We start from the raw sequence: 24,048 nt of genomic DNA, 5'->3' as shown, positions 1-24,048 counted from the left end.
TCACAAATGAGACTCTTGGGAGCTCTTCCCTCTCCCTCCATTGCTATGTATATAGGGACACTTATCCCCGTTTTTGTAACATGCTTTCTCAAGCATTTTGCCACTCAATATTTTTTATATTTTTTATGTTGTGGCCCTCTAGTGGCGTGTTTGTGAGATTCCTTGTAGACTTGTATTTTGCCTATGACTGGCACTTTGTAGTTGTGTATTTTTGTGCTCTTGTAGCCCTTAGAGGCACTCTTTTTGTATTCCATCTTGTTTCGTTACACCATGAAGAAAAATGTTAGTGCAATAACAGCCTATGAAAACAAAACCAGGTTTCTCATATATCAAGCAATGGGGAACTGGACTAACTTCAGTTCATTACAAGGAGTTTATAACCGCTAATTTGCCACAATGGTTCAAACCGTTCAATACAACAATATTTTTGCAGAATAAATGTTGCTCCTGTCAAATTGTCCTATTCATTAGTTAAAAGAGTGCTAACATGAGCCTGATGCTGACGTAACCTGAATGGCTGAATGAGGATACCATGTGACTCTTATACGTATACTGTCATCAAGATACATGGTACACAAAAAGGTTGATACATTAAAACCACAATATGCATCACAGGCTAATGCAACACACACAAACACCAAACTCTCAGCGATTAATTTATCAGTTCAGTTCATTTTCAGCAAAGAAGGATGAAGTTTGATGCCACCTCTCCAAACCCTGAGCGAGGAGACCAAGTGATTCTTATACGTGCAGTCCAATAGTCCAATACTGTCATCAAGATATATGGTACATGAAAAGGTTGACATATTAAAACCACAATATGCATCACAGGCTAATGCAACACACACAAGCACCAAACTCTCAGCGAAAGTTTAGTTTTAATTTATTAGTTCAGTTCATCTTCAGCAAAGAAGAATGAAGTTTGATGCCACCTTACCAAACCCTGGAAAATGACACCCAACATTCATCTAGCCCACAAATGAATCATATCCAGCAAAAAGCACAGTTCAATGAACTTTTGCACTGCAGAAGTTTCCTATTACTTGAAAAAAGATGCAGTATAAGAAAAACTACTACATAGTACTTACTTGATGTCAAGTTTAACAGGTTCAATACCACGAGCACGTAGATCAGAATCCTTGTTATCAAAAAACCCTTCAGGAAGAGCTCCCTTAGCTTGCTTGACTTCTGAACCATGAGCAGTTCTTGACACTGTACCAAGTTGCTGGCTAGGCACACCCCCTTTCCCTTCATTTGTATCTGATGTACCAAGAATGGCCTCCTTGCCAGACGAACTTGATAGTACGGGGAATTCATTTGAAAGCAGAGATGCTTTCTTTCCATCTACCGAAGGTGATTGGACATCCACTGGCTTGACTGACAATTGTGGAGTTACAGAGTCCTTACTGCCTGCCACCAGACATTAAAAAATTAGGATGCAACACTATAACAAACTGCTAAAGTGTGCACAATGAAAGTGTAATTTACAAGAATTTTAAAAGAAATGAACGATACATCCCTATCAAAAGGAAAGACAATAGGAAGATATCCAATATCATTTCAGGTCATTCAGATTTAGAATGCACAAAGACATTCAACCATATTAATTTGATAGAAATGATATCTCAAAAATAAGAAGGGAGAACAGAGAGGACTTCTAGTCGGTGGTCAAGAAAAGAAAACCAGACACCAAGCATGACTTTTTTTTTGCTTTTCTTTTTTTCTTTTACCTTCATTAAGCATGGATGCACATGAGATTCTTAGAGCTGCCTATACTCTATGAAAAAAGAACCATACATTTCTACCTAATGAGTAAATACTCAAATCAATTAATAGTTTAATATCCATCCTCAGATCCTACATTGTTTCTAAATACAGCAAAGCTTATCCTTCGAAAACTAAATGTCTAGTTTCAACCCCTCCATGGACCCACCTCATCAAAACACGGCATTGCAAACAAGGAAAAATAACAGCCAAACCTTCTTCTGCCAGATCTGGTCTAGGGTTTTCATCTGAATCCTAAACAATTTTGAATCCGATCAACAGGTGAAACCCAATCCTGTGAAAAATGATATCAAGTAAAGACTAAAATCTAAACAGATTTGGATTCCGTAGGGGCTCTCACTGTAAGTGCCCAAGGCCAAATTCAAATACAATTAGGCTACACCCAGTCATGTATGTTAGGTAATGTACAAATACAAACCAAGTCCGGCCCGTTTATATCCCCAATCCAGAGGAAATACTGTAACCATTTTGAAGTCTTTCACATAAATTTTCCATAACCCTGAAAGAAACATTTGAACAACATCATCTACATACATGAAGATAATGCCAACATTTTCAGCTATTGTATCAAATTTATCATCTGGACTACTGGAGTAGCCCTATCTTTGACGGTCTTGATTCCACAGCCTGAAGTGGATATTAACAAGCTCAACGGCGAAGACAACTTTTTAGGTCAAATAAATTCTGAAATGCCAAGATGGTTCCATGTATTAATTGAACTTTTTTGTTCTTCATAAATGTATTAAACTACCCTAGGCTTATTAAACTTCTCTCTCATGTGTATGGTTTTTTGTTTGCTGGACCCATATCTCAGACCCAGAAAAAGAAGGAAAAGGAAGTTATAATTGTTCTGAACACTCACAACTCACAAGACCATTTAATTGAGCCTTAAAAGGAATACAACAAAAACAGGTTCATGTCTACAAATATGCAGGATGAACCATGAGCTACGTTACACAGACACTTGGCATGTTTTCTCCTGCATTGACACGATATGACAGTCACACCAGCACCCCTCAAGGACAGTCAACATTGCATGATTAACTTTATATATTTTCTTTTATGGTAATGTTTACTTATTCTGTATTCACTTGTGTTCTTTTGCTTTTAAAACTTGACATCAATAACATCACATTTCAATTTCAACTACGTTTTATTATTTAGTGCTTTTAAGAGTTTGCACTTGAGATAATATTTATATTTTATTGCATTAGCTTAAGACTTTTATACACATACACACATCTGTGTTTGTTTGCACAGTGACCCCAAGTCTTAATTTTGAAGCAACATGTTGTACCAAGTATACCCACAATGTGTCCAGTCCCCGCATCCGTATCCATGTGACATAGACCATGAGAGCAAATACTTATGAAAAGATGTGTTGCTTGTTAAATTGTAATACCAAATTGTAATTCTATATATATTTTATATGTATAGGAAGATACATGCACATATACATTTCATATATATGTACATGTATCTACCTTTATATATATATAATATATATACATTTATTTCTTGTAATAGTGGTAGGGGTATTATAGTCATTTTGTGCATATTCATTTTCTTGAATATGTTGTAATTACTTTCTTTTTCTTTTTTTTCTTTTTTTTCTTTTTTTTATTTTTAATCTTTGGTTTTCATGTACCTTGGGGGGGCCATCTTCTAGTCGTTGGTCACATTTGTGACCGTTGGAGTGGAGCCCCTCCAAGGTCTCCACTTCCCTATTTAAAGGGGTTCTCCCCTTGTGTATTCTTTATGCTTTGGGTCAAAGCCCAAGTGATTAATAAAGTGTTTTTATTCTTTTTATGCCTTTGAGCATTTGTGAGATTTAGTGAGTTGTGCTTTTGTGCACAAGTGTTCTAAGAGTTCTTATTGTTCATGTGTGCACGTGTTTATCATCAAGAATATTAAGGTTTTAATCATAATATCTCGTTGAAGATACTTTTACATGGTATCAGAGAGAGGTTGAAGAAAGTAAGATCGTGTGGATTCTCACATTTTTTCCGGTGCCTCAAAAAACGTGCCCTCAAATATTTGGTGATTGGGGTGGATCCTTTCGTTCATCCAATATTTTAGAAGATTCTCCCACCAAGAAAGATCTAAAAATCTCTTGAGGTACGTATCTTTTTTCCTTATTTCCCCTCTCCAATGGGTAAAAAAGACTTTCATTTCTCTCTCGGCTTTAAACTTAATGGCTCTAACTATCACGTTTGGGCCGAAAATATGGAGGCACGTATTAAAGGAAAAGGGCTTTGGAGTTATATCCAAGACTCGATTCCCGAACCGGAGCCTAAGATCACCTTGATGAAGAGAGGAGAAATAAAAATTCTTGAAGGAGAAGAAAGAGTCAAGGCTCTTGAAGATTATAGCAAAAAACATGAAGAATGGGAGATAAGAAACTGTTAAAATGTAAACTGCAATATATATATATATATATATATATTATTTAATATTATTATATTTTCTTTTATTATTTTCTTTTTCTATTTTTTTATTTTCTTTTTTAGCATCTAGTTCAATAGAAACTAGATATTTTGATCCAGTCAAGTTCCTGTTGGAACTTGACTGTGCAAGTAGCTGTTGGACTGTAGTCCAACCGCTATAATAAATGCTGTTGGACTATAGTCCAACAGCTATAATAATAAATGTTGTTGGACCAACAGCTATATTAAGAGACGTTGGAATCCAACGTCTCTTTTTGGAGAGCTCAAAATGAGCTCTCCTCTCTCTCCCATTGTTTTGTATATATAGGGGTGAACCCCTTCAATGTAAATCACCATGCTTCTTAAGCATTTTGTTCATGAATAAAGTATTATTTATTTTTCAAGTGTTCTTCCCTTTGTACCCTTTCAAGGGTCATGCTTGTAGTGTCTCCAATAGACACTTGTTTGTGAGTTATTTGTGCATTTGTTGAAGACCACCATTTCATTACATGGTATCAAAGCTACGAAATCCTTAGATCTTGAAGTGCTTCTGCCTCGATTTCCGTGCCACATTTACAAAAGGTGTTTCATCACCTTGTTCTTGGCTCAAGAAGATTTGTTTGAAAAAAGGCGAACTTGTGCTACAAAAAAATTTGGTTTTGTATCCTCTCTTATTCCTTTGTCTACTCTTTTTCTTTTCTTTTTATTTTTCTCTCTCTCTCCTCCTATTTATTCCTCTCTTACCCTTGTAAAAGATGGATGACAATGATAAGATCACCATCATTCCTATGAAGCTAAATGATACTAACTATGTAATGTGGGCTTTGATTATGAAGCACCACATTTTGGGAAAAGGTTTATGGGGTATAGTGGATGGTTCCGATTTGGAACCTAAACTATCTCTTACCAAGAAAGAGGGTGATAAAGAGGTTCCTCTAACGGAAGAAGAGAAGAGTAAGGCGTTAGCCACTTATGAAAAGAAATGGAAAGAATGGAGGATAGGGCATGCAAAAATTATGTCATGGCTCATCAATAGCATAGACATTAAAAAATGCTCTAGTCTAGCTAAGTTTGAGCATGCCGATAAGGCTTCGGAATACCTCAAAAACATGTATTCCCTTAAAGATATTGCACATGTATGCAATTTACAAGATAAAGTTCGGACAATGACTCAAAAAGATAAAACTATTCGAGAATATTATAATGAGTTGTCCGAACTTTTGGAAGAGTTGGCTCTTCTTGAGCCCAAATGGCATTGTGCCGAAGACATCGAGCTTCGCCAAAAGCAACTCGATATGGAACATTTCTATCAATTTGTGAATGGTCTAAGGCCGGAGTTTGAATCCACCAAATCGGCCCTTTTACATCGTGGAAAAATTCCTTCTACTGTTGATACTATAGAAGAGCTCACTATGGAGGAAAATAGACTTAGAAAAAGTACTCCAAAAGTTGATGATGACTCTGTTTTAGCTGTATCTAGACCGTGCAATCATACTCGTACTTACAAACCGCCTCATTTTGGAAGGCAAAACGGCGACTTTGATAAAAGAAAAGTTATTTGTCATCATTGTCATGAACCGGGGCACTATAGGCCTCAATGTCCAAAGTTAAAAAGAAGAGAAGAAAAAAGAGTTGCATCTGTTGAATCTGAGTCAAAAGATCAAGATGCACCTGTGTCTATGGCTCAACTGATGGAAATCCTTCAACCTCTTCTCAAAAGGGTATCCTCCTCAACCGAAGCCTCAACTGGAGCGGCAGTTGCATCTTTCTCCGGTCCAGGTAACTTTCCTTGGCTTTTAGATTCTGGTGCTTCTTTTCATATGACCCCAAATGTTAATAGTCTATCCGAATGTCTTAAAAATGACTCAAGTGTGTCAAAGGTTTTTACAGCCGATGGCACATCTCTCGAAGTAAAAGGAATAGGATGTTTTGAAAATCTTAAAAAATCCAAAAGATTTTTTATCCCAGAAGTTAGATATATCCCTAAACTTAATTTGAATCTCTTATCTGTCTCGCAAATATCTGATTATGGATGTAATATCTCCTTCTCTTCTCATGGTTGTTGGGTACAGGATTGCCAGTCAGGGAAGCTGATTGGGGAAGGTCATAGAGAAGGAGGACTTTATTACATGGACTTTTTGGAATTACCCAAAAATGCATTTTGTTATAATATTCAGAAATTAGAATTGGATTTATGGTACAAAAGGCTTGGCCATCCTCATATGTCTAAAATTCAATATTTTCCAAGTTTGGAAAAATTGTGTAATTCTGAAAATTTTTCTTGTAAAGACTGCATTCTTGGCAAAATGAAAAGGTTACCATTTCTTAGTAGAACTTTTGTTTCCTCACGACCACTTGAGTTAATACATTCGGATGTTTGGGGCCCCGCACCAGTTATTTCCAAAGGTGGTTATACATATTATGTCATTTTTGTTGATGACTTTTCTAGACATACTTGGATTTATTTTCTTAAACATAAATCTGATGTCTTTGCTAACTTCCAAATATTTCATAAAATGGTTAAAAATAAGTTTCAAAATGATATTTCTGTTTTTCGCACTGATTCAGGGGGAGAATTTATGTCCAACGAATTCAAAGACTATCTCAATTTACATGGTATTACACATCAAAGATCATGTCCACACACTCCACAACAGAATGGCCTAGCCGAACGCAAACATCGGCACATTATGGAAACTACTAGGACATTGCTAATTGCAAATCAAGTTCCAAAAAGTTTTTGGGCTGAAGCGGTCCTAACTGCCACCTACCTCATTAATAGGATGCCATCTTCCTCATTAAAGAATACAACTCCAATAGAAAAGCTTGTTAATTTAACTCCAGATTATTCTAGATTAAGAGTCTTTGGATGCAAATGTTTTGTTTTCACCAACAGAAATGATAAACTCTCTCCTCGTGCAATCCCATGTGCCTTTTTAGGATATGCTGATAATCAAAAAGGCTACAGGTGTTTCGATTTTCAAAATGACAAATTATGTGTCAAGAAATGTATCTTTTTTGGAAAAAGAAAGCTTCTTTGAATTTGAAAAATCCAAGGATGTCACTGAATACTCGTTTTTAATTGATCCAACTTCAAAATCCAATGAATGTGATGTTGGATGTGACCTTGACAATGATCAAAGTCCTATTGTTGTTGAAAATGATGATAATGAAGAGCAAATCCATAGGGATGTTAGTCTACAATATTCAAGACGTAGAGAGCAAAATCTTCCATGTGCATTACAAAAATACTCTGAAGTCCCACCTAGAAGAACGTCTAGAATCTCTAAACCTCCAGAAAAATTTGTGTCTTATGAATCTTTTTCACCCACGTATAGGGCCGCCATTACATTAATACAATCATATGTTGAACCATCATCCTATTCTCAAGCAAAAAATCATATAGAATGGATAGAAGCCATGAAAATAGAATTGGATGCACTAGAAAAGGCCAATACTTGGACGATACAAGATATTCCTCCGGGTAAGAAACCTATAGGTTGTAGGTGGGTATACAAAGTCAAAACCAAAAGTGATGGGACCCTAGAAAGATATAAGGCCCGTTTAGTAGCAAAAGGATATGCCCAAGAGTATGGCATCAATTATGAAGAAACATTTGCTCCTGTGGCCCGTATGACCACTGTTAGAACTTTAATAGCCTTGGCCTCCATTAGAACATGGCCTATCTTTCAATTAGATGTCAAAAATGCTTTCCTGAATGGGAATCTCGTTGAAGAAGTATACATGGAAGCCCCACCTGGTATTAGTATCCCTAAGGGTAAAGCTCTTCGTCTAGAAAAAGCTCTTTATGGTCTTAAACAGGCTCCAAAAGCCTGGTATGACCGATTTAGTCATGTTATGCTTGATATTGGTTTTCAACCTTGTTTAACTGACACTGCTTTGTTTGTTAAGAAATCTGATGCAGGCATCATTATTCTTCTTCTCTATGTGGACGATATGATCATCACCGGAGGCGACAAACAGGGAGTTGCAAATATCAAATCTCTTCTTAAAACTCACTTTGAAATGACTGACTTAGGTTTATTAAGATATTTTTTAGGCATTGAAGTTGCCTATTCCCCTCAGGGGTATTTGATATCTCAATCTAAATTTGCTCTTGATATCGTTTACAGGTCTGGAATTACAGATGATAAGAAAGTAGACACTCCAAAAGTTGTCAATGTTAAAATGAAAATTGATGATGGAGAACTTCTTGATGATCATACTCCTTATAGACAACTTGTTGGAGCACTTTCTTATCTTTCCATTACTAGGCCAGATATCACTCATGCGGTTCATACAGTCAGTCAGTTTCAGCATGCTCCCACCTCCGTGCACATGGGAGCGATTTTGCGTATTATTAGATACTTAAAATCCTCTCTTTCACGAGGACTCTTCTTGTCTGCTTCATCTTCATTAAATTTAATTGCATATACTGATGCTGACTGGGGAGGTGATCCCAATAATAGACACTCAACTACTGGTTTTTGTGTGTTCCTAGGTGAAACCTTAATTTCGTGGAGGTGCAAGAAGCAGCAGAAAGTCTCTCTTTCCTCCACCGAAGCTGAATACAGAGCCATGGCAACCACCACTATGGAGGTTGTTTGGCTCAGACGATTGCTAGCAGATATGGGAGCTAAAGCAACGCAAGCTTCAAAGATGTGCTGTGACAACAAAAGTGCGATCTACATTGCAAGCAACCGGACATTCCATGAGCGCACTAAACACATTGAGATGGACTGTCACTATGTCAGAGAGGAATACTTACATGGAACCATTGATCTGCCATATGTTACATCAGAATATCAATTAGCAGACTTCTTCACCAAGCCTCTCGCTGCTCCCAGATTTCACTTCCTCTTAGACAAACTTTCGCTTATTGTACCGTAAGTTTGAAGGGGAGTGTTAAAATGTAAACTGCAATATATATATATATATATATATATATATATATATATATATATTATTTAATATTATTGTATTTTCTTTTATTGTTTTCTTTTTCTATTTTTTTATTTTCTTTTTTAGCATCTAGTTCAATAGAAACTAGATATTTTGATCCAGTCAAGTTCCTGTTGGAACTTGACTGTGCAAGTAGCTGTTGGACTGTAGTCCAACAGCTATAATAAATGTTGTTGGACTATAGTCCAACAGCTATAATAATAAATGTTGTTGGACCAACAGCTATATTAAGAGACGTTGGAATCCAACGTCTCTTTTTGGAGAGCTCAAAATGAGCTCTCCTCTCTCTCCCATTGTTTTGTATATATAGGGGTGAACCCCTTCAATGTAAATCACCATGCTTCTTAAGCATTTTGTTCATGAATAAAGTATTATTTATTTTTCAAGTGTTCTTCCCTTTATACCCTTTCAAGGGTCATGCTTGTAGTGTCTCCAATAGACACTTGTTTGTGAGTTATTTGTGCATTTGTTGAAGACCACCATTTCATTACAGAAACTTCAAAATCCTCTCATGAATTTTCTCGTCCATGGAGACAAGAATCAATGCCAACATTATAAAGTTCAAAAAAGCTTCTCAAGCGTGGAAATACTTCGAAAAAATGTACACTTCAAGGGATTTGTCCCACAAATACTATCTTCGAAAAAAGGCCTTGATCCTTCAACAAAACGAAATGACTATTAGAGAGTATTTTGCGGAATTGTCTTCCATTTGAGATTTGTCCCACAAATACTATCTTCAAAAAAAGGCTTTGATCCTTCAACAAAACGAAATGACTATTAGAGAGTATTTTGCGAAATTGTCTTCCATTTGAGATGAGTTTGCCATGTTTGAACCCAAATGGAGTGGAGAGGCTATTGAGCTTAGGCACAAGCAATTAAAAGAAGATCGTTTTTTCGATTTTTTGAATGGTCTTAGGCCCGAATTTGAACAAATCCGATCGTCTCTCCTATCCACCTTCACTTCCTCTTTAAGATGTGATTATTGTTAAAATATGCAATCTCATATGTAATCTTTTTTTTTCTTTCCTTTAGTCTAGTTATGTATTTTAGTTAGGATAGAATTAATCTAATTAGGATTAGGACTTTTTTAGACTTTTAGCCACTTTGCTTTTTGACCAAAAGTCAAAAAGCAACTTTACGAGAGTCGTTGGAAGCCCAATGACTCCCTCAATGGCCTTTCTTTATCATCTATAAATATGGGGGCTTTCCCCCTTTAATATCATCTTTGGAGTTGGGATTTCTCCCACTTAATGAAATACATTTTTTCTCCTCTTCATTGTGCATACCCTTTTTTTGGGTATTTTGTATGAACCCTAGTGGTTCTTGTGATTGAGTACTATTTGTGAATCTTTATGGTGGTTCTTGTGAGAGACATTTTTGTGAGTATTTTGAGAGTTTTTGCTTGTGGACTTCATCTTCTTACATGGTATCAGAGCCATTGGTGGAAGCGATCAAGCTAAGTTCTTTTAGTGTATTGGGAAGCATGCCACTCAAGTTTTTATAAAGGAAGTAACGTTCCTTTGAAGTTGTGATCGTGTGAAGGCTTGAAAGCTTGGAAGGATACTTGTATTCATCGTTTGTGGTAGAATATCCTCTTCTTTATCTTTTTTTTTCTTCATTCTTCTTCTTCTTATTTTGTTTCTCCCAAAATTGTAAAATGGATGACAATGATAATGTCACCATTAAGCCCATCAAACTCAATGATTCCAATTACGTCACATGGACTTCAATCATGAAGCATCTTATATGAGGAAAGGGATTAGTTGATGAAACCGATATGGAACCTACACTAATCCTCACCAAGGATGAAGGAGAGAAAGAAATACCTCTCACAGAGATAGAAAGGGTCAAATTCATCTCCACTTACGAAAAAAAAATGAAAAGAAGGGAGAATGGGACATGCCAAGATCATGTCTTGGCTCATAACAAGTGTTGACATAAAGAAATGTTCAAGTTATGTCACACGGACTCGGCTAGGGGGTCGACGCACCCGCGTCGACACGCCCCGACACGGGTGCGGCTTCAGACATGGGGCGAACACGCTCAACGAAGAGTCAGACTCGGTCAATGCATCGGGGCCAAGTCCGTCCATGTTTTGGACTCGATCAACATTGACCGAGTCTATATTTGTCCATTTTAGGGCAAAAAACTAAAAAAAATGAATTATAAATATATATATATTTTAAATATATATATATATATAAAACCAGACTGTGCACAGTCACAGTGACTGTGCTGCACAGTCACAGTGATGTGTGCAGTGACTGTGTTGCAACACAGTGTTGTGTGCACAATCTATGTTGTGCAGCGCAGACTGTGCACTTATATATATATATATATAGCCGAGTCCCCGTGTCCAAAAATTTTGAAATTGCGCCGCACCCGCACCCATGTGACATAGTGTTCAAGCCTTGCAATGTTTGAACATGCTAACGATGCTTAAGATTACCTTAAGAGAATGTACTCGCTTAAGGATATTGTACACATATGCAATCTTCAAGAGAAAGTTCATAATATGGCACAAGGGAACAAGAGTATTAGAGAATATTACAATAGTTTGTCCGAGTTATGGGAAGAATTGGCCCTCCTTGAACCAAAATAGCATTGTCCACAAGACATAGAGCTCCATCAAAATCAAGTGAATGTGAAGCACTTCTTTCAATTTATTAATGGATTGAAATCGGAGTTTGAATCAACCAAATCTGTTTTTCTTCATCGAGGAGAAGTTCCTTCCATAGAAGATACAATAGAAGAGTTAAGTATGGAATAAAATAGGTTCAAGAAAAGAATTTCCAAAAGTGACGATGATTCGGTTTTAGCGGTATCTAGACCGAAAAATCATGTTCGTTCATACAAACCTCCACACTTTGGGAGGACAAATGATGAAAAACAAGGGCATGATTTTGAAAGAAGAAAAGTCATTTGCTACTATTGTCGTGAACCGAGACATGTCAAGACTTACTGTCCAAAATTAAAGAGATCTTATGAAAAGAAGGTCGCTACAGTTGAATGACCGCAAGAATCAAGTGAGACTTCTATTGGGAGCATGTCTCTAACACAATTGGTAGAGGCACTTCAACCACTTCTCAAAAGAGCTTCTTCATCTACCGGGGCCATCGTCTCTTCCATTGGCATCTCCGATCCCGATAAATCTCTTTAGCTTCTTGACTCAGGTGTTTCTTTTCATATGACACCCAACATAAAAATGCTATCCCAATGCCATAACTCAAGTGAATCAAGTGTTTTTACTGCAGATGGAACATCTCTTGAGATTAAAAGAATAGGAAGTTTTGAAAATATTTCTCAAAACTCAAAAGGTTTTTTTATTCCAAAAATTAGATACATTCATAAACTTAATCTAAACCTTTTATCCGTTTCTCAATTAACTGACCATGGGTGTAATGTTTCCTTCTCTCGTGATTGTCGAGTGCAGGATCACCAGTCAGGGAAGCTCATTGGGAAAGGCCATAGAAAAGGAAGCTTATACTACATGATTTTTTTGGAAATGCCCAAGAATACACTATGTTATAATGTTCTCTATAGCACAAAAGATTTGGCCATCCTTGTATATCCAAGATTCAGTTTTTTCCAAACATAAAAAAAATATAATTTTGAAACCTTTACATGTGAAAAATGTATTCTTGGAAAAATGAGAAGACTACATTTTCAAGAAAGAACCTTTGTTTTTTTCACGACCACTTGAGCTAATACATTCAGATGTTAGGGGACCCGCACCTGTCACATCAAAAGGTGACTTTATGTATTTGTAGATGACTTTACACGTCATACTTGGATTTATTTTCTTAAACATAAATTCGAAGTTTTCTCATATTTTCAAATATTTCATAATCTACTCAAAAATCAATTTAAGGATGATATCTCAATATTTTGCATCGATTCAGGGAGAGAGTTTTTAATAAAAAAATTCAAAAATTATTTAAACTTATATGGGATTTCACATAAAAAATCATATCTTTATACCCCTCAACAAAATGGTCTAGCCGAAAGAAAACATAAGCCCATTATAGAAACAACAAGAACGTTATTCATTACACATCAGGTACCAAAGATTTTTTGGGTCGAAGCAACATTAATTGTTGTTTATCTTATAACAGGATGCCTTCTTCCTCAATAAACAATATTTCTCCTGCTGAAAAACTTTACAAGCAAACTCCAGATTATTCTAAGTTGAGGGTATTTGGGGGCAAATGTTTTGTGTTTACGGATAAAAATGATAAACTCTCCCCATGAGCTATTCCATGTGCCTTTCTAGGATATGCAAGTCATCAAAAAGGTTACAGGTGTTTCGATCCTAAAAATAACAAATTATGTCTCCAGAAATATATCGTTAGTAGAAAATGAAAGTTTTTTTGAAAAGAAAAATCCTACGAAAATAGATGAGTATTCTTTTTTATTGGATTTGGTTCCAAGGATTAATGAAAGCGATATTGATGAAAATCAAGATGATCAAAATGACATGATAGGTGCAGAACCAGTTAATAACAATCAAAATTGTATTCAATATTCTAGACGAGGAAATTTAGAAAAAACATGTGCTTTTGAAAAATATACTAAGGAACACGACCAAATATCAACTAGAAATTCGTCCAGAGTCTCTAAAGTTCCTGAAAATTTTGTGTCTTATGAATCATTTTCACCAAAATATCAAGCCTACATTGCCTTGATACACTCTAATGAAGAACCTTCTAGTTATGCTACGGCCAAAGAATAACCCGAATGGGTTAAAGCTATGACAATAGAATTAGAAGCCTTAGAAAAGGCAAATACCTAAACCATTCAAGACATTCCACCTAACAAAAAACCTATTGGTTGTCGATGGGTGTACAAAGTTAAAATCAAGAGTGATGGCACTCTTGAGAGATTTAAAGCTCGGTTAGTTGCCAAAGGCTATTCCCAAGAATATGGAATAGAATGAAGAAACCTTTGCTCCAGTAGCAAGAATGACTACAGTTAGGATCTTAATAGCTCTTGCTTTTATAAAAAAATGGCATATTTTTCAAATGGATGTTAAAAATGCATTTCTCAATGAAAGCCTAGCTGAAGAAATGTACATGGACCCACCACCGGGTATCAATATTCCTAAAGGGAAAACTCTTCGCTTAAATAAGGCTTTGTACGAACTTAAACAAGCCCCGAAAGCTTGGTATGAGAAGTTTAGTCAGGTTATGCTTGATTTTGGTCTTCAATCTTGTCTCACTGACACAGCTTTGTTTGTTAAGAACTCTGATGCAGGTATCATTATTCTCCTTTATGTTGACGACATGATCATCACTGGAAGTGATAAAGAGAGAGTTTACAATATTAAAAAAAATCTCAAAACGCACTTTGAAATGAGTGATTTAGGCTTTTTAAATTCTTTCTTGGCATAAAAGTTGCCTATTTCTCTAAAGGATATTTACTGACTCAATCTAAATTTGCTTTAGATATTGTTGTCAGGTCAGGTATCTCAGATGAAAGACGCGTTGACACTCCCGAAGTTGTAAATGTCAAAATGAAGATTGATGATGGAGAACCGCTTGAAAATCCAACACCTTATAGACAACTTGTCGGGGCACTATCATATCTTTCTATTACAAGACCTGACATTTCACATGTCGTTCACACAGCAAGTCAATTTCAGCATGCTTTAACTTCTGTTCATATGAGAGATGTTTTACGCATTATGAAATATATTAAAAAAGGGAGCCCCTATGTGGTCCCTTCCCCTACTTTTTCTCCTCTATAAAAGAAGGGCTCTCCCTCTTGCATTGTATGGGCTTTTCACCCACCTTCTCTCTTCAATAATATTAATCTTATGCCTTATAGGCACTTTACCCCTTAGTGGGTTACGTATGCACTTTTTGTGCTTGTGTTTTTTGTTTCTTTAAAGTGTGTTTTGCTTTATTGGTGTTTCCGCTATTTTCATTACATGGTATCAAAGCAAGGTTGGTGATCGGGCTTCTCTTCTTATTGGTGTCTTGGGACGTGTGCCTCTCAAGCTTTTGAAGAAACGAAGGTTATTCGGTACCTATGGAGCACGAATCTAAAGTGGAGCTCTCTTTTAAGCTCAATGGATCCAATTACCTTATGTGGGCCTCCGCTATGGAAAATATGGAAAATCATCTAAGAGGTAAGAAACTTTGGGGTTTTGTTATGGGAACTACTCCCGAACTCTCTCTTGTTCTCACTAAAATTGAAAGTGGGATTGAAAAAGCTTTAGAGGGCGATGAGCGCATCAAAGTCATCAATGACCATCAATCCAAAGTTAAGGATTGGGAAAGTAACCATGCCAAAATCTTGGCATGGTTTATGAACAATGTTGACCTCAAAAATTGTGCCAACATTACTAAGTTTAGAAGAGCCAATGAGGCATGGTTCTTTCTTAAGGGTATGTATACCCAAAAGGATCTAGCTAGAAACTAAGGGTATGCATATTCATTTTCTTGAATACGTTGTAATTACTTTTTTTCTTATTTTTTATTTTCTTATTTTTATTTCTTTTTCTTTTTTTTAAATCTTTGATTTTCGTGTACCTTGGGGAGGCCATCTTCTAGTCGTTGGGCCCCTCCACGGTCTCCACTTCCCTATTTAAAGGGCTTCTCCCCTTGTGTATTTTTTATGCTTTGGGTGAAAGCCCAAGTGATTAATAAAGTGTTTTTATTCTTTTTATGCCTTTGAGCATTTGTGAGATTTAGTGAGTTGTGCTTTTGTGCACAAGTGTTTTAAGAGTTCTTATTGTTCATGTGTGCACGTGTTTATCAACAAGAATATTAAGGTCTTGATCACAGCATCTTGTTGAAGATACTTTTACATTGCTAACTAAATAAAAACAAGATATCAAAGATCATGAAAATCAGTGTATCAAAGGAACTTGGAAACAATCCTCAAATTCACACCCAAAAAGTTCTGATCAGTTCTAAGAAGAGTCACATGTGTGATACAATTCCAATGAAGAGCATACCAGTGTTTGGACGCTTGGTGTCCCGCACATCAAAGAAGTCGGCAGGGAGTGAGGAAGATGGTCGGGTTTTAGAAGCCTCCTCAGCTACAGCAGAGGTAGTCTTCACATTACTAACAGAAGCAGAACCAGGAGCATGAGCAGCACGAGCTTTAAGATTGTCAACAGCCTAAAATTAATAAATTCTTCTTTCAGCATTTGGCCACAACTTCAAGTGCATTCAGTGCATAGAGTGGCAATGACAATCAAATGAAAACAAGCAGGCAATATTAGTCATATGGTGTAGGAACAAACATGACCAATATTCACAAAATCATCATGTAGTTGACAGCTCTCTCTCTCTCTCTCTCTCTCTCTCTCTCTCTCTCTCTCTCTCTCTCTCTCTCACACACACACACACATGAAGACATATATGAGAAAAACTATTGTGGTTCTGAACAACGTATCATATGAGTGTGTACTCTCTTGTTTGATTTTTATCTAGCCACCAGACATTAGTTCTAACCTTACAAATGTGCATGACTATTTACTATCTTAGTAGGTTCATTGATCACAAAATGTCTGAAGAAAAATCAACAGCTTATCATTCATGATGACAAGCATGGTTTAGAAATGGCCCAAAACACAAGTCAACTTTAACACACGATTATAGTAAAGAGGACATGACAAGCATGATCAAAGCCCTGGTTATTTTTTAAGAGTTTATCTATGTAAATCAAGAGTATATATATCACAGGAACTCAACCAACTAGGGTAAACCTGACCCTGGGTGCGTTGACCTGACCCTGGGTGCGGTCAACACACCCAGGGTCATTTATATCCAAGTTTTGGACTTTATATATATATATATATATATAATTTTTTATATTTTTGCCGCACCCCCACACCTGCACCCGCACCCATGTGACATATATATATATAGAGAGAGAGAGAGAGAAAGGAAGAAAGAATTTGCTAACCTCAAGGGTATCATACTCTCTAGTGAAGTGAGTTGATTTTTCAAAGGTTTCCACTGATGGTTTTGCGAATTTGACTGTACAAATGTGATATTTATGGTCCTTTAATGCAGAACATGCATTAGTGTTAAAATGTAACATAATTTAATATGTAATCGCATAGTTTTAGTTTACTTTTAAAGTTTAGTTAGGATTAGGTTAGTTTATTTAACTAGGTTAGGTTTCTTTTTCTTTTTTAGTTTATTTTTGGACTTATTTAGCTTTATGCTTTTTTGACCAAAGTCAAAAAGCATAAAGTAGAGAGAGTCGTTGGACCCCCTATTTAGAGTTGTTCCCTCTCTCCCTTGTATTATAAATATGGGGTGTTACCCCCTTGTAACCTATGCTTTTGTAAAGCCTCTTTTGGGATTTCATATATCAAAGTTTATATTTTGTATGCCTTTGTGCACTTGTGAGTGTTCTCCTTTGTGCCTTTGTACACTCTTTGTGTTTCTAGCATTGTGTTTATACACAAAGTCTCTTTGTATAGAGATTTTTACATGATATCAGAGCAAGGTCGCTTGGAGAAAGAAATTGGTGTGGTTCTTCACAATATTGAGTGTCTCGAAAAGTGTGCCTTCAACATTTTGGTAATTGGCGTGAAGACACTTCTCCATCCAATATTTTAGAAGATTACTACAACAAGTAAGACTTAAAATCTTATTGTGCAACGTATTATTTTCTCTCATCTTATCACTCTAATGGGTGAAAAGGACTCATTTTTCTCTTGGTTTCAAGCTAAATGACTCCAATTATCACGTGTGGGCCAGAAATATGGAAGCCCACATTAAAGAAAAAGGGCTTTGGGGTTATGTTCAAGGCTCGATTCCGGAACCGGAGCCTAAAATTATGTTGATTAAAGAAGAAAAAATCAAAATTCTTGAGGGAGATGAAAGAACTAAGGCTCTTGAGTATAGTAGAAAACATGAGTGGGAAATGAAGAACTTCAAGATCTTGTGGATCTTTTCCTCCGTTGAGACTAGAATCAACGCCAACATTATAAAATTTAAAAAGGCTTCTCAAGTGTGGGAGTACCTTGAGAAGATGTACACTTTTAGAGACCTGTCCCATAAGTATTACCTCCAAAAGAGAGTGTTAACCATTCTTCAAGGTGAAATGACTATAAGGGAGTACTATGTCGAACTCACCTCCATTTGGGATGAACTTGCTATGCTTGAACCCAAGTAGAGTTTTGAAGCCATAGAGCTTCGTCATAAACAATTAGAAGATAGATTTTTTAACTTTTTGAATAGGCTAAGGCTCGAGTTTGAACAAATAAGATCTTAACTTCTATCCTCCTTCACCTCTCCCTCTCTTGAAGATGTCATTACCAAATTAAGTGGAGAGGAAACTCGTATGGGCATTAACAAGCAAAATCCAAGTGTTTTTGCAATGCCCACAAATCAAGAAAAATGTGATGGAGCCAATATCGTTTCTAGGCTCGGCAACAACTTGAGGACATATAAACCTCCTCATTTTAAAAATCAAAATCAAGGATCCAATGGTGGTCAAGGCGGAAGAAGGGACTATAGAAAAATTGTGTGCCACTTTTGCAAGGAACTGGGTCATATCAAACCGGTTTATCCTAAATGGAAGAAATTACCAGTTATCGAAAGCGACTAGGCGCATGAGGAAGCGCGCTTCCATGAAGCGTGTTTCGGAAGCACGAAACGTCGCACTTCCGAAACGTGAAGGGAAGCACGCTTCCCCATTTTTTTTATTTTTTTTTATTTTTTTTTTTCGCTTCCAGTTCGCTTCCTAGATCGCTTCCGGTTCGTAATTTTCTTCTAAGTCATCCCACGCTTCCCGCTTCCTAAATTTTGAAAGTGCCCCGCTTCCCGTATCGCTTCCCGCTCCCGCTTCCCCGACTGGTAACTCTGAAAATTACTAGCAATGGCAACCACATCTCAACCACAAAAAGAGGAATCTACAAGTGGAGCTCTCTCTCTAAATCAAATTATGGAAGCCCTTCAACCTCTTCTTAAGGGAGCTATTTTTGGTGCTGTTGTATACACTCCTCCTCCAGGTAAAACTTCTTGGCTTTTAGATTCGAGTGCATCATTTCATGTCTTCAAACATTTCTTCTCTTTCCGAATACTCTAAAAATTCGTCACCATCTTTTGTTTCAACCGCGGATGGCACTTCTCTTAAATTAAGAAAATTGAAAATTTTGAAACCCAAAACTTTTTTATTCCTAAAATTAGATTTATACCAAAATTGAATTTAAACTTATTTTTCGTCTCTCAACTATCGAACCTTGGGTGTGACATTCAATTCTCATCTAATAAATGTTTAATACAGGATCACCGGTCCGGAAGGTTGATTGGGGAAGACTCTAGGAAGGGAGACTTATAATATATGAACTCTCTTCAAATCCCTAAAACCACATTTTGTAATGTGTCCCAACATAAAGACATAAATGTTTGGCACAAAAGACTTGGTCATCCCAACATTACGAAGTTGTCCTATTTGCATTTTGTCAAGAATCTTTGTAAAAATACTTTCTCTTGTAAAGATTGCATTCTTGGAAAAATGAGAAGTATGCCTTTCGAACAAAAATCTATGTTTACCACTAAACCTTTTGAAATTATTCATTCGGATGTTTGGAGACCGGCAACCGTCATATCCAAGGGAGGTTTCGCCTATTATGTGATTTTTGTGGATGATTTTTCACGATATTGTTGAACATATTTTCTCAAACATAAGCATGAAGTTTTTTCATATTTTAAATCATATCATATGATGATCAAAAATCAGTTTAATAGTAATTCAAAGATATTTAGGACCGATTCCGGAGTTGAATATCTCTTTAATGAGTTTAAGAAATGTCTTGAAGAATATGGTATTGTCCATCAAAAATCGTATCCCAAGGCCCCACAACAAAATGGTTTGGCCGAAAGGAATCATAGGCATATCATTGAAACCACTAGAACCCTTCTTATTTCCCAAAGTATTCCAAAAAAAATTGGGCCAAGGCGGCTCTTGCTTCCATCTTCCATACAAAAATCTAGATAAAGTCTCTCCTTTTGAGATTCCATATGAAAAAGAACCTGATTATAATAGGTTGACAGATTTTTGTTGTAAGTGTTTTGTCCTTAAATGATAAACTCCCATTAAAAGCCATTCCTTGTGCTTTTCTTGGCTATTCTGAAAGCCAAAAAGGATTTCAATGTTATGATACTAAGAATGATAAGTTATATGTCTCAAGGAAAGTAACGTTTTTCGAAAAATGATAGTGGTTTTGAAAAAATGAATCTCATTTAAAAAATGTCGACTATTCCTTTCTTTTTGATCTATTATCTAAGGATGATGATATCTCTAGTGATGATTAATCAATATATAACAGTGACAATGAAGTAGTTGTTATCAACAATAATTCTAACCCTAGTACCTCACAAGAAGAAAATATAACTAGAGACCCTATCACCTATTCTCATAGAGATAGAAGCACCTTTAGAAGTACTATCAAGCAATATAGTGAACCTAGCGAATCTATCTCCACTCATGATTCAAATCCTAGATGAACCGAAAGAACTAGAAGAACTCCCTCAAGATTTGTTTCCTTTGATTCTTTCTCTCCTAAATATCGGGCTTGCTTAAGTGCCATTCAGTCATATTTTGAACCAAAAATTTTGGAAGATGCCAAACGATGTATTGAATTAAGAGAAGCCATGGAGAGTGAACTTAAAGCTCTTAAGAAAGCCAACACTTGGGAATTTCAAATGTTTCCCAGTGAAAAGAATACTATAGGATGCAGATGGGTGTTCAAAGTCAAAACCAAGAGTGATGGATCTCTTGAGAGGTATAAAGCTCGTCTAGTAGTTAAAGGGTATAGTAAAAAATGCAGGATTGACTATGAAGAGACATTTGCTCCAGTAGCTCATATGGTTACTGTCAGATGTCTCACTACCATTGCGTCAATTAGAAAATGAAATATTTATCAAATAGATGTCAAAATGCTTTTTTAAATGGAGACCTTAACGAAGAAGTCTACATGGATGCTCCACCTGGTATGAAAATTCCTAAAAATAAAGTTTTTTGCCTTCGTAAAGCTCTTTATGGTTTGAAACAAGCTCCCAAAGCTTGGCACGATAGGTTTAACAATATAATGACTGAAATGGTTTTTCTTCCTGTTATACTGACACTGCATTGTTTGTTAAGAAATCTGATGCAGGAATTGTTATATTATTATTATATGTTGATGACATGTTGATAACAGGAGATGATACCATGGTTGCCAGTTGAGGAAGCGGGAGCGGGAAGCGATACGGGAAGCGGGAGCGGGAAGCGAGGCACTTTCAAAATTTTAGGAAGCGGGGAAGCGTGGGACTACTTAGGAGCGATTCGGGAAGTGTCTCGGAAGCGACCTAGGAAGCGTCTCGGAAGCGACCTAGGAAGCGTCTCGGAAGCGAGTGGGAAGCGAAAAAAATAAAAATAAAAAATAAAAAATACAAAAAATTGAAAAAAACAGGGGAAGCGTGGGGGGAAGCGAGGGGGAAGCGTGGGGGAAGCGAGGGGAAGCGAGGGGGAAGCGTGGGGGAAGCGCGCTTCCCATTATAGGGAAGTGCGTCCCCCATTAAAGGGAAACGCGTCCCCCATTAAAGGGAAGCGCGCTTCCCAAAAAAGGGGGACGCTTCCCCCCACGCTTCGGAAGCGCGACGTTTCGCGCTTCCGAAGCGCGCTTCCGAAGCGCGCTTCGGGGAAGCGCGCTTCGGGGAAGCGCGCTTCCGAAGCGCGCTTCGGGGAAGCGCGCTTCCCCTTTTAGCTAGGCGCTTCCGGTAACTCTGGATGATACTAAAGGAATCAAAAGTATTAAATCTATCTTGACCTCAAAATTGAAATGTCAGACTTAGGATTTCTGACATATTTTTCGGGAATTGAGGTTGCATATTCTCACAGAGGCTATTTTTTGTCTCAAACTAAACTTGCTTGTGAGATTCTTGACAGATCAGGAATCACAGATGACAAGGTCTGTGAAACTCCTAAAATAGTAGGTTCGAAGATGAAGATTGATGATGGGATTCTCCTAAAAGATCTCACACCTTACCGGCACTGGTTGGATCTTTAACGTATCTCAGCATTACGAGGCCTGATATTTCTCATGCAGTACATGTTGCTAGTCAATTTCAACATGCACCTACTACAGTTCATATGAGCGTCATTCTCCGCATCATCAGATGCATAAAGGGTACAGTAAACAAGGGGGTATTTTTATCTTTTTTTTCTGATATTTCTTATGCAGTACATGTAACTAGTCAATTTCAACATGCATCTACTACAGTTCATATGAGCGTCATTCTCCGCATCATCAGATACATAAAGGGTACAGTAAACAAGGGGGTATTTCTATCTTCTTCTTCTGAATTTAATTTAATTGCTTATACTGACTCTGATTGGAGAGGTGACCCAAATAACCGTCACTCCACCACTGGTTTTTGTATTTTTTTAGAGGAATCTTTAATTTCTTGGAGATGCAAGAAACAAGAGAAGGTCTCACATTTATCTACAGAAGCCGAATATAGAGTCATGGCATCTACTACCATGGAGATTGTTTGGATTCATAGCATGCTGGAAGATATGGATATTCAAGTTCAAGGGCCCACAAAACTATGTTGTGATAATACAAGTGCAATCTACATTATCAAAAATCACACATTTCATGAGCGCACGAAACACATTGAGATGGATTGTCACTATGTTCGTGAAGAATACTTAAGAAGAACCATAGACCTTCCATATGTTATATCAGAATACCAACTGGCAGACTTCTTCACCAAATCGATGTGCTCTCCAAGATTCAACTTCCTTCTTGGCAAACTTTTGGTTATGTCACCCTAAGTTTGAGAGGGGGGTGTTAAAATGTAATATAATTTAATATGTAATCACATCGTTTTAGTTTACTTTTAAAGTTTAGTTAGGATTAGGTTAGTTTATTTAACTAAGTTAGGTTTCTTTTTCTTTTTTAGTTTATTTTTGGACTTATTTGGCTTTATGCTTTTTTGACCACGTCGTTGGACCCCCAACGGCTCTATTTAGAGCCGTTGGGAGCCCAACGAACTCCCTCATTCCCTGTCCCCCTTGTATTATAAATATGGGGTGTTACCCCCTTGTAACCTATGCTTTTGTAAAGCCCCTTTTGGGATTTCATATATCAAAGTTTATATTTTTTATGTCTTTGTGCATGTGTATCTGTGCCTTTGTGCACTTGCGAGTGTTCTCCTCTGTGCCTTTGTGTTTCTAGCATTGTGTTTATACACAAAGTCTCTTTGTATAGATATTTTTACAATTAGATATGGTAAGATATATGTAATGTTTTGCTTTTTAGTATCTTGTCTATGTCACATAGGTGTGGGTGCGGCGAATGCGGCAATTTGAAAAACCTTGGGTGTGGGGGGTGCGGGAGGGTATATATATAATTATACATATATATAATTTTTAACAATTCACTAATGAAATAAAAAAACAGTTAATTTTTTGCCCTAATCCCCCGCCAGCACCTTTCATCATTTTTTTTAGTCCAGGGTTGGACATTTATGACCCTGGGTGCGTTGACCACACCCAGGGTCGGCTTCAGTGTAGCCGCACCCCAGTCGCATCGCGTCAACACGGGGTCGATGCGGGTGTGGCACCCTGCTGGCTGAATCCCTATGACATAGTATCTTGTATATTTGTTGTATATACCTAAGTATAAAAGCCTATGTCACATGGGTGCGGGTGCGGGTGCGGGTGCGGAGATTCGGCACTTCCAAAAAACCCGGGTGCGGCAGGGGAAAAAATGTAATATATATATATATAGTCTATATGTATGAATGTATGGTAGCTGTAAAGGTCCATCACATTTATGCCCAACTTACTTTTTACCATTTTTTATCTTATATGGTTGTCCCCAAAGATGAAAGTGATGAGTTGTGGAGCCTGATTC

The 24,048-nt window shown here is 37.0% G+C and overlaps 1 protein-coding gene across 4 annotated transcripts in view; it reads right to left on the bottom strand.

Annotated features, from left to right (window-relative positions):
• The window catches only part of LOC149843878 (zinc ion binding protein), a 67,823-nt gene that overhangs the window by 23,966 nt on the left and 19,809 nt on the right, over positions 1-24,048 (bottom strand). For all 4 annotated transcript variants that reach the window (XM_090000124.1, XM_090000127.1, XM_090000126.1 and 1 more), the window contains exons 4-5: positions 16,135-16,300; positions 1,089-1,410 (exon numbers count right to left, since the gene is read on the bottom strand). In XM_090000124.1, the coding sequence (XP_089856250.1) occupies positions 1,089-1,410; positions 16,135-16,300 (488 nt within the window). The remainder of the gene's footprint in view (positions 1-1,088; positions 1,411-16,134; positions 16,301-24,048) is intronic.

Source organism: Nuphar pumila, chromosome 3 (genome assembly GCF_984573655.1).
Source record: "Nuphar pumila chromosome 3, dmNupPumi1.hap1.1, whole genome shotgun sequence".
NCBI lineage: Eukaryota > Viridiplantae > Streptophyta > Magnoliopsida > Nymphaeales > Nymphaeaceae > Nuphar > Nuphar pumila.
The sequence above is the reverse complement of the archived record's forward strand: the minus strand, read 5'-3'. Positions and strand labels throughout refer to the sequence as shown.